Here is an 11,563-nt window from a genome sequence, read left to right on the forward strand (position 1 = left end):
TATTAACGAACGTAAACACAACCGTTTTGCTTGATCGTCCGTACTCAACTCAACGCTCTTTATTTAGATTCTTCCAAATTCATTGTATCGTGTATGTATTGGTGACACTCGTTTTTCTCTCTTCTATGTATAACACATCCCGATCCTACACTCCCCCACTTTCTCGAATGTCCTGAACTATACTTAGGTGATAATCCTTTAGATGTTCTGGTTTCCGAGGTTCTCGTCGCTGACGCTGAGTCTCTGGTCGTTGCTCCGGCTGCTGAACATCCTTTGAAGCTTTGTTGGATTCACCGACTTCAGTATCCGTCACCTGGTGCCGTTGAGGAAGTTTCTTCAAGTGTGCTGAGCTACTATGCAGAATCCTTCCAGATTCCAATGATTCCAGTGTAACGTCCTGCCCTGATTTCTCAACGACAACGAGTTCTTCTGGACTGAAATTGCTTGCCAACTTATTTTCCTTCATCATACGCTTAGCGACTACCAAGTCACCAGGGTTCAGGGAACTGGGTTGCGCGTGACGTCGTTTATCTGCATATTCAGCTTCAGTTTGTTTCCTCTCCCGATCTCTATCCTGAATATCCTCGTACTGTTCTGATGTTAACGAAATTGATGGTAATTTATCGCGAAGCACTCGCCCGAACATAAGTGCCGACGGTGCCACTCCTGTTGTGGAATGCGGGGTAGAATTATACAGCAACAGATAGGTTCTCAAGTCCCATCTCCAGTCTGCGTCGGTAGACTCCTGACTTATCTGTAGTCGTTTTTTAAGAGCCCTATTGGCCCTCTCCACCTCCCCATTAGCTTGAGGCCAATAGGGAGTAGTTCGAACCAGTTTTATTCCATGTTCTGTGCAGAATTTATTCAGCAATTCGCTTACAAATTGTGGTCCATTGTCTGTTCGCATGGTCTCTGGGATTCCATACCTGCAGAACGTTTCGTGCAGAGCCTGGACGGTTAATTTTGCAGTTATTTCTCTCATGATTATCACTTCAATGAAACGACTGAAATAGTCTATCAACACCAACAAGTTGTGGCCCGACGGCAATGGACCCATGAAATCTGCTGCGATATGGGCCCAAGGCTTATCTGGCATGGTTGTACGTTTCAGAGGTTCTGGAGGATCCTGTGCTGACACCAAGATGCATTCTTTGCAACCTTTGACAAATTTTTCCACCTCTTTATCCATACCGGGCCACCAGACCTTTTGCCTCAACCGCCTCTTCATTACGACGATGCCAGGATGGCCCTCATGAGAAAGTTCCAGAATCCTGTTTTGCAGTGCTTTCGGAATTACAATTCGTTCACCTCTCAATAGTATCCCTGCTGATTGGCAAAGTTCAAAGGCAAACGGCTTAAAGGGCTTAGCAGCTCCTGACCAATCATTTCTCTCCTGAGCTCTGTATACATCAATAATTTTCGCATCCTTGAAAGTGTCCGCCCGAATTTCGTCCAACGATACCGCTACAGGAGTTACCATTTTAATCAACATCCTTACGGAGCATTCATCTCCGTCGTCAAATGTTGTTGGTGCGGATGTTGACAATCTTGATACGGCATCAGCAATGTTCGTAGTACCAGGTTCATACACAATTTCAAAGCTATAGGACTGCAACCGGAGTACCCATCGTTCTATTCTAGCGCACGGTTTAGAGCGAGGACTGAACAAAAATGTAAGGGGCTTACAGTCTGTAACTAGCTTGAATCTGGTTCCATGGAGATATAGACGAAAACGATCAACTGCCCATACCAAAGCCAACGCTTCTTTTTCGGTGTGAAAATATTTCCGTTCAAGGTCAGTGAGAGACTTGCTCGCATAAGCAATAACCCTACGAACTTTAAGCGAATCTTCTTGCATCAACACTGCGCCCAACCCTGAAGGACTTGCGTCGGCTACGAGAATAGTGACATCTTTGGGATCGAAGAAACCTAGATTCTTGATTTGGAACACCTCTTCCTTGATACTGTCAAATGCAGCTTGTTGTTTAACCGTCCACTGGAATGTCACTCCTTTACGTAGCAACTGTCTTAGCGGATCTGTTTTTGCCGCCAGATGTGGTATAAATCGTCCAACATACGTAACTAACCCTAGAAAGCTACGTAACTCTGCCGCGTTTGCCGGTTCTCTAAATTTCGCCACAGCTGAAACTCGACTCTCAACTGGCCTGACTCCGTTTACCGACAGATTGTGTCCCAAAAAATCCAAACTTGAAACGTTAAACTGACATTTATCCCTGTTCAACAGTACGTTATAGCTTTCCAATCTATCCAACAGTGCCTTCAACCGATTATCATGCTCAGTCTGTGTACGCCCCGAAACTACAACATCGTCAAGGTAGACTATTACTCCTTCTAGCCCCGCAATAATAGTCTCCATAACCTTCTGGAACAATTCCGGGGCACAACTCACCCCAAACATTAGTCGCTTGTATCTATGTTATAAGAGAAGAAAATGAATAGTATATAAAGTTAATTTATTTGTTTTGAAAGTTATGTTACGACTCAAAACACTCTTTACCTAAACAACCCATATTTGGTTAAGAATGTCGTTATAACTCTAGAGTTTCCCGATAGCTCCACCTGATGATATGCGTCCTTAACATCAAGCTTTGAGAACTTCACGGCCCCATTAACTGATGCCAGCATCTCCTCAATCACTGGGAGTGGGTGTGTCTCCCGCAACACGGCTTGGTTCGCTCTTCTCATATCGACGCACAGTCTGACATCTCCATTTTGTTTAAGAACGGGAACAACTGGTGATACCCACGGTGAAGGTCCGTTTACTTTCTCAATGATGTCGTTTTGCATCAAGTATTGAAGTTTATCATGAATTTTCCCTTCGAGAGCCAATGGTGCACGTCTATATGCCTGCTGTACTGGCTGAACTGATTGATCAATTGGTATCTCAATCAATACCCCTTTTATCTTCGGAAACGCTGATTCCGACGACGACTCTATAGCTGCAATGTCAAAACCGACTTTCAAAACTCCAAGTTCCTTTGCACTCACATCACCCAAAAGATTTCGTTGACCTTTCTCTGCTACGTAGAATTTCGCCCTCACCCTGTTGGTACCAGCTTCAACATCTGTCCAGAACATGCATTTGATTTTCATTGGTTGTTTTGAAGCATACGCTCTCAATGATCGATCGGATTCCCACGAAAGGTTTTGCATTTTCATTCCTGCTTCTTTGGCCGCACTCCATGTCGCTTCGTCCAGAATGTTGACATCGGCTCCCGAGTCGATTATCATGGGAATTTTTATTCCACCCACTTTGAACTGAAATGTGTTCCTGCCCATTGCATAAAAGATGTTCTCCTCCTTAGAGCCATATTCCGCCTCATCAGATACGAGGCGTATCTTCTTCGATTGCTGATTAGTAGTGACTCCTGATTTACGTTTCAAGCATCGAACAGCAAAGTGTCCTAGTTCGCCACATTTAACACATTTTGCATTCCTGGCTCGACAGGCCGTATCTCCTTTCAAGTGCCCCCTACGACCACACGCAAAGCAAACTCTGTCTGTTCGATTGAAAAATTGAGCACCCGATGCCCGAAAAGAGTTTGAACGAATAGGTGGCTTGAACACCTTGTTAACAGACGCCGTAGTCCCATAGTCTACTCTTTGTCGATCGAGTTCTCTAACTTGTAGTTGTACATCAGCAATGGTTGTTCCCAAAGATACAATCTCGTCTAGAGACATGTCTTTGGCTAGAATTTGCCGTCGCAATTCAGATGAAATACATGACTCCACAATCTGCTCAATAATGCGGTCTTCAACTTCCCTTACATCGTATCTATCAAATTCACAACGCTTCGCTTGAATACGAAGGCGTAGGACAAAATCTGCGAAACGCTCATCTGGTTTTTGAGCGATTTGCCGGAATAGCTGGCGCTCATAGTTCCGCCGTCTCATGGGCTCAAAATGCTCATCGAGTTTCTTAACAGCGACATCGTAGTACGGTGGGTCTGCTACGACATGCGGAATCTCATCGGTTCCTGGCAAATGATCAAATATTTCCTGAACATCAGGTCCGGCCAGATGTAGTAGAATTGAACGTTTCTCCCATTGGGACGTGACCTTGCTAGCGTCAAAATAGCGCTCGAGTTCACGCTTCCACTTTTGCCATTCTGTTGGTAAGTGTGTCCTTTCAGCCGTTATTTCAAACGGTCTGATACGCCGTATTGAATCCATCCTACCAACATTAAAGAAAACATTTATCACAGTGTTCAAACATGTGATATACAAAGTGCCAGCAATAATATCAATCTTAAAAAAAATATCTTTATTTTTCTCTTTACCTAGCATCACTTCTAAAATAAATTAAATTTATCTCGACACTTTCCCACAGTGCATTGTAATCTCACTGCAGTGATAAATCTTTTTTTTTTAAGTGTTTCCCTTAGTATAAAAAAATAGAAAATAAATTTTTGAACTAACCCACCAAAGTTGCATGAAATGCTATTGAAATGGATCCATTTGCCATTAAGTATTTGAATACCAATTGATTATGAATAACTCATGACAATGTCGTTCATAACTTTCTTACCTTGAAACCTTACCCCCAATTTTGGACACACTGTCGTATCACAAGCAGTATTGTGGTTGTTTTAGAGTCTTCAGATAAATTTTCCACATATACAAATAAAAAAAAACTCACATGCCAAGCTTGGCCTGTATAGCTGTTGAAAATTCCAACCAGTAAAACTGTAATCTCTCTTTTTCCTCCACTTTACTCCACCAATAATGCATAACCACAACATACCCGTTAATTTCCGACATAGTCCTAGTCTCTCATTCCGCTGTATCATAATATAATGCAATCTATCTTTTCGTACCCCTTCCATGAAAACGAATCCTCTCTGCACACAGTTGCAGCTTTTCTCCCGCGCACCCAGTTGCTATCTCATTTCTGCACCCAGTTGCAATTTATCTCCCAGACGCACACAGTTGCGATGCCTCGTTTCTGCACACAGTTGCAGCTTCCCGTTTACCGCACCCAGTTGCAGTTCCCTCTAAGGCTACTGTCATACTGAGGCGTCAAATGAAGCGAAGCGTTGAGCGTTTGAGAAGCGGAATAAACAGAAGCGTTGGGTGAAGCTTCCTATGACATACTGGAGCGAGCGTCGCAAATGCGTTGTGTTGTCATATTCCTAGATTCCAGTAGCGGTTTTGTTTGAAGGAAATATGAATTCGTCCAATGAAGATTTTTTTGCTTCTTCAAGCACGGAAAATTACGTTTTAGTAAACATAGATTTTTTCATGCAATAAAATAATATTACTGAAGTGAGTTGCGCTACAGACGTAGTAAAAAATATAAGAAATTATTCTGAATTTTAAACCCGTTGACCCCGAGCAACGTTCAACTAGTTTATAATATCTGTTAGGATTTCAATAACCCATGTGAGCACAGCTAGTTACTCAGCGGCTTGCATTTTCGCGACCAAAGAAGTTCAGCATGCTAAATTTCTGGCCATTCGAATCAAAACTCAACAATATCAATCAATAATATCAGTGCTATTTTCCCGACGACCTGAACATTTTTCCCGATAGTATTTTCTATCCTATTTATTTTCTTTTTTAAGATTTAAGACCAAAATAAAGCGAATATTAAGTACCTGGCGATATCAGGTTTAGTCTGAACATGGATTTACTGCACAACCCTCTTCTAAACATTTTAACATTTTCTAAACGAAAATGTATTTTATTTGCTTTTTTAAATTACCAAACCAAAAGAAAGCAAATATAAAGCACCTGGCGATAAAAGATTTAGTCTGAATATGGTATTACCGCGTACATATACGCGCGTCAAAACACTACTCGTTCTGTTTCGCCGCCTCTATCGACGCGTCTTTGCCGCTCCAGTATGACCGGTTTAAGCGTTTCATATAGACGTTCGAAGAAGTAGCTCGGACGTTTTTGCGACGCTTCTTGCTTCGCTTTATTTGACGCCTCAGTATGTCAGTAGCCTAACGCACGCCGTTGCGTTCAAGCACTTCCGTGAAATCAAAATCACCTCTGCACACAGTTGCAGCATCCGTTCACCGCACACAGTTGCGACTACCCACCTTTGCACACAGTTGCAAACCCACGCAATGCCACACACATCAGCGACAATGAGCCATCAACTTCTATTCTTCCTTTCCACACCAATATCCCTTTTATCGGTAGCAGCGGCAACGTTGCTCACCGCTCACTCAATAGCGAAAATATTCCATACACACTAACGTTGATGCTAGACTTTTTTTACTACCTTCCTCAAACACAACCACAACCGTTCCTGCTCTGCTTTGAACGACAGTATGCCACTTACTTCATGATTATTCCAATTATCTTCCAATATCCAATATCATTTTATCCACTTTGGCTCATTACCTGACTTCTTTTCACTTCTTCAACTGAACCTTGTAAAACTTAACCATCAGATAATTTTCTTTGCCATGAGCGGCCATTTTGATTTTTTCATTTGATTTATTGCTGGTCTTTTTTTCCACTCCCAATCATTTGCTACATTTCCTCTACCCTGTGATCCTCGGCACAACGGTTTAATTTTTACTCACCGGAGTCTTTTACCTATAAACTGATCCCAAAATCACACCAAAAAAAAATTTCACCCCGTCGCCAAATGTAATGTCGGATATTAACGAACGTAAACACAACCGTTTTGCTTGATCGTCCGTACTCAACTCAACGCTCTTTATTTAGATTCTTCCAAATTCATTGTATCGTGTATGTATTGGTGACACTCGTTTTTCTCTCTTCTATGTATAACACATCCCGATCCTACAAATACCACCCTCCTACTTTTTCTCAGCTGCCATCTTGCCCGAATTATTCATCAGCGTCCATTGCACATTTTTCTCATATTCGGACTCTTTGTCCAAATTTCACTACCTACATTCGCTGTCCGAATCCCACGTTTCACGTGGTCACTCCACCAATCTTCAACGAAACGACCGGAAGCCTGATCCGGTTCGAAGGACCACTTTTATGTTCAAAGTCTTCGATAACTGCACACACGAGCGAACTATCAGTGGCCACGAGAAACGTATTGGCGATTTCGGACAGCCTGAAAGGAACACAACCTTATCGTACGGTGGTCAAAAGCCAAGAGAGCGTTTAATCTTCAGAATTTCATAGTGAAGCTCAGGAGAGCAAAAATAGCTTATCTCTACGGTAGGTGCTTATCTCTCTACATCGATTTATTAGAACAAGAAAGGTTCCCTCTAGGTTTCATATTACAAACTAATTTTATAAGATGCTTCAATTCTGAACATCTTGTATGTTAATATTGTTATGTAAACTAGTTAAGGATTTTTGTGTTCATTAAGACAATGTTTGATAAATAATATTAAAAAATAATATCTAGAGAGATAAATTTGTTATCTCTGCAGCCACCTCAGTCACTAAATGATAGCTAGCAACTCAAATTACTGCCTGAATCACTCTGGTGATTGTGTTGACTGTGAGAATAGGGCACTTAAGTTTAAATTAGAAAGAATTAAACATATTCTGATATCTCATCAAGCATACATTTATTACGTTTTGTTGTAGTTACAACAGAGTGAAACGCAACAGTTTAACAAAGAACTTTTGGTATGCATACGAAAAATTGCTGCATTGTAAAGCCAAAATATTTTACAGCGTGCTCACCTTGAATAGCACATTTACCATGTAAACAAAACACATTATTTTATTTTCAAAACCTAATTTAGATATTATTGGCTTATTCTGCCTGACGAAGCCGTGCGAGACGCGCTGTCAATTCATCCTGTTCAGTTGATGCTTGCGTAGAAGTGCCAATCGCGGCAGAAGCTGACGGACCAGACGGCAGTTCCATGTTAAGCTCCAAGCTAAAATTTGAACCGAATTTTTCAAGGCATCTGTTTAAAATAACTTGACAATAGAATGGAAACCTACCCAGCTTCATCAGCAACACGTTGCATTAGTGCTTCTACATCGTTTTGAGGTACCGCTGTAGTTGTGGTTTGAGACATCGTGTTTTCCATGTATGAGCTCTGCACATCTAGATCTTCGAATTGTGATTCAAATTTATCCATTAGGCCAGAAATCTTTTCCAAATTCATTCCCTTCATTGCTGCATCCATTGCCTTAACAACCCCGGCCATCGAATTCGTTACCTGGCGGGTTGTCAACGCAGTTTGAACTCTACTAGCTACCGCATCAACTCTGGCACTCATACGTAAATAATTCAACGATTGGCTTTTCTGGCGTATAGCGTTTTCAGCATGAATTCTAGCTACTTCCGTGTTTCCTTTTTGTATTGCTTTTTTCGTCTTGAGAATTTCTGCTTTTTCCTCCTTTTCACATTTCTTAGCATTTCGCTCTAGATCCTTGACTGCAAACTTTAAATTAAAAAGGTGTTCTAATAAAACGTTAAGGAAAACTTGGTTTTGCATATTCTATGATGAATATATCTAATAGGAATTATTTGAAAAGGATGCTTTCCATAGCCGATACAGACATATCGTTCCCCGTTTTGAATAACTTAGCAAGCAATTAAAATAAAAGATATTTAGAAATATTGTTTCCTTTGAGAGATGAGTCACACTAATCCAAATTACTCCACTTTCGATATTTTTATGTTTACAATTTTAATAATGTCATGATTAAGCTATACACGCTAAATTATTTTCCATAAATTCAAAACGTCACTACTATCCGAGTTGCCAGAGCTCAGTTTAAATTCTAAAAGACAATCCACGTGTGACGTTTCACGGTTTGTACGTTTGTTATTGTTGTTGTTTTTGTAGTTGCTAAACCAAAACACAACCGAAAATAAAGTCTTTTTTAATGTCTAAAAAAGTGTCAAAAATGATATTTCATTGTTATGTGAAGGATTGCCACTCGCAATAATAGAGTAACCGATCGGACAAAATTTGTTTGTTTTTCACGCGTTTCGATTCGGATTGTGTCGATGTTGCGACCTTTCAAACATCCAGCTGTCACATTGACATCTCTCCAACGATAATGTAAAGTCAATGAGCTATAGCAAATGTTATAATAGTTTAGTCGGGTGATGTTAAAAATTTAAAACAATTTTTCGACAATAAGAGTTGTCAATCATACAATTTTATAATTATAAATCAACTACCACAATAACCATAACTGGTGCTTTGACCAAAATTGACGCTTTTACCCTACGAAACGTACAAACTTAATTGTTTGAAAATGTCCCCACTTTAAAATAACCTTGTAGTGAGTTGCCAGTCGTATATATTTAAACGATATTCCGTACTGCTTTTGGTATCTTTGAATCACGCGGATTTTTAAATCTTCGACTTTAAATGCATGAAACATAAAAGGTGCTATGTAAGTATTTAACTTTTGAAAGTTCATTGACATGAAATTCAGCATTGTTTGAAAAATTCACATTTATTTTATCCCACGGGAATGGCATCGCTGTCAGCTACCATACATTTGACGCGTTACCAACATCACTGGCACTGGCACCCAAAAAATGGGCAGTTTACCCTGATCTTATGTTGATTCGGGCAAACCGGCTAAATGTTGACTGCAATTATTAATAGCATATCAGACAGTTTTGAGCAATTTCTTAAGGTTTTCACATGGTATGTGATATTCTAAGTGATATTTAGTACATTAATTGTGTCCCAAAGCAAAGTGAAGCAAACTGTGACAGCAGAAAAAGTAGTTTTGGGGCAAACGGTACAGAAATAGATGTTCGTAACGCTTGAAGGCTACCATACCATTCCCTTGTTTTATCCAGCTTTTTACGCACCATAATGGCGGGTGATATAATGCGCGTTCGTAATTTGTGAACCTCTCTGCTTATACGTCAGATTCGTGATTTCTGCAGTTTTGGCAACATTAATGTTGCCAGATTAATTGTTTTTCTTACGAAACACATGAAGAGTCAAACTGACGTAAGCAGAGTTGTCAAAAGGGTAGGTAACATATTACGAATTTTTCATTATAGCGTCCGCCATTATGGCGCGTGAAAAGCTGGATAAGAATTATAACATACTTTTTCACCTCCCGGTAGTAAATTCGATCCATCGAGAAAGCTTTTGTCGAGGCTTCATAGCCACAAGGTTACAAAGTCCACTATGACAATCGGGTGATCGTGGGTTCGAATTTTAGTAAAGTCAGGCCATTCCCAAAAAACTATATTGTTGAATAACGGCTTGTTAAGCTATAGTTCAGCTGACATCCACCGAATTAAAGCTTATTAATCTGTAAATCAACAAAATTATTTGTTGGGTTGTTTTATCAAAAGATTTCAACATGAGTTTAGATACCTTTCTACGCTGAAATATGCGAAATAATTTCCTCTCACAATTAAACTGACCAGACGTACATATGCTTGGTATAGAATTGCTAAGCATGAAACAACAATATCGTTTAACGATTGACACGATTCTTTACGTATTAATTTTTAATTGATTTCATTGTTTCAATTTGGCTTCCAAACTTTACGCGAGTTATTATATCAATATTATTTGTACATATTCAAAGATACTCAGGATTCTAGAATGTATGCTACCTCCAAAATTTATGCGATTTTCAGAATTTTTATGGTTTTATGCGAATTTTGTAGCTTGCACATGCTGCGGAAACAACTGCTCTCCCACTAAAGAGCAAATCAACGCACATGCTAGAAGAGAACAACGAACGATTTTTATCTGGAGCTTCCAGAAAGCACCGCGGTGAAATCTGAAATCTCTCTCTTGCGAGACAATGAACTATGGTGTACTTCCTCACACGCAGGGTTGCCAATGTTCCAGTTTAAACTGGATTCCTCCAGTTTTTTTCAAGTGATCCAGTCAAACAGTTTATTCCCAAAATCTCCCAGTTTGTTCAGATATTTGCCAGTTTTATCCAGTTTTTTATTCACTGAAGCTCCGATTGATTTTAGGAAATATTTTTAAAACGTAAATTTTGTAGATTGATAAATTATTTTGATAACACTTAACAGCATTTTCAGTATTCTATCTTCTCGCACGAAACACGGTCGAATTAAAGATTGCATGACATAGTTGAGATAAAACCAAACAAATAGATTTTACCAGACCATGAAAATAATTTCTATTTATTTTCTGTTGCGTAGCAGTTAAAAAATTGTTAAAAGAATTAGATACCACAAGATAGCGAAGTCAGAAATAATTGAAAATTAAATTTCACTGATGTAACGGAAGAAAATGTTGCTCTATTTTCTTAATTTTGAGCTAGATTGATTGCGTGATTTTAAATTTTGCTGCTGTTAGAAGAAATTTTTCAGTCCATAATTTTAACAAAATGTAAGCCCGAAACAAAACAATTCTGATTAAAATGAGTATTTTTTTTTTGCAAAGAGTTATCTCTTTAGTTGCTGTATAAAAAACTGTCACTAGATTCAGTCCCCAAAACAGAAAAGCACTCTCACAATCATTTTTTTGCTCTTTTTAAATTTATTTGGAATCCAGTTTTTTCCAGTTTTTTCTCAGCCTTTTTCCAGTTAAATCGAAAATTTTATTGGCAACTCTGCTCACACGTATGGATATTACGCACAATTATTACACAGCAGAGCTATCTGCGGTGC

General features: G+C 39.5%; 2 protein-coding genes across 2 annotated transcripts; both read right to left on the reverse strand.

Moving 5' to 3' along the window:
* Positions 1–145: 145 nt before the first annotated feature.
* LOC129719815 (uncharacterized protein K02A2.6-like) lies at positions 146–4,782 on the reverse strand. Its single transcript, XM_055671221.1, has 3 exons — positions 4,661–4,782; positions 2,519–4,195; positions 146–2,432 (listed from the first exon to the last, which is right to left on the reverse strand). The coding sequence occupies exons 1-3, from the start codon at positions 4,780–4,782 to the stop codon at positions 146–148; spliced, it is 4,086 nt and encodes a 1,361-aa protein (XP_055527196.1).
* Positions 4,783–7,510: 2,728 nt separating this feature from the next.
* Positions 7,511–8,639, reverse strand: LOC129722682 (charged multivesicular body protein 1b). The gene is made up of 3 exons (XM_055676340.1): positions 8,466–8,639; positions 7,921–8,386; positions 7,511–7,853 (listed from the first exon to the last, which is right to left on the reverse strand). Exons 1-3 carry the CDS (start codon positions 8,485–8,487, stop codon positions 7,727–7,729), a joined length of 615 nt encoding a protein of 204 aa, XP_055532315.1. The 5' UTR covers positions 8,488–8,639; the 3' UTR covers positions 7,511–7,726.
* Positions 8,640–11,563: the final 2,924 nt, after the last annotated feature.

This window comes from Wyeomyia smithii, chromosome 2 (assembly GCF_029784165.1).
Source record: "Wyeomyia smithii strain HCP4-BCI-WySm-NY-G18 chromosome 2, ASM2978416v1, whole genome shotgun sequence".
NCBI classification, from domain to species: domain Eukaryota; kingdom Metazoa; phylum Arthropoda; class Insecta; order Diptera; family Culicidae; genus Wyeomyia; species Wyeomyia smithii.

Excerpts from the sequence above, each read along its gene's own strand:
- LOC129722682 (XM_055676340.1), bottom strand. The coding sequence starts at position 8,487 with ATGTCTGTATCGGCTATGGAAA. Across the intron at positions 8,387-8,465 it reads GTCTGTATCGGCTATGGAAA|AACACCTTTTTAATTTAAAG; the intron begins GCATCCTTTTCA and ends ACGTTTTATTAG. Across the intron at positions 7,854-7,920 it reads CGTGTTGCTGATGAAGCTGG|CTTGGAGCTTAACATGGAAC; the intron begins GTAGGTTTCCAT and ends TTCAAATTTTAG.
- LOC129719815 (XM_055671221.1), bottom strand. The coding sequence starts at position 4,782 with ATGTCGGAAATTAACGGGTATGTTGTGGTTATGCATTATTGGTGGAGT. Across the intron at positions 4,196-4,660 it reads ATACAGGCCAAGCTTGGCAT|GATGGATTCAATACGGCGTA; the intron begins GTGAGTTTTTTT and ends TAATGTTGGTAG. Across the intron at positions 2,433-2,518 it reads ACCAAATATGGGTTGTTTAG|ATACAAGCGACTAATGTTTG; the intron begins GTAAAGAGTGTT and ends CTTATAACATAG.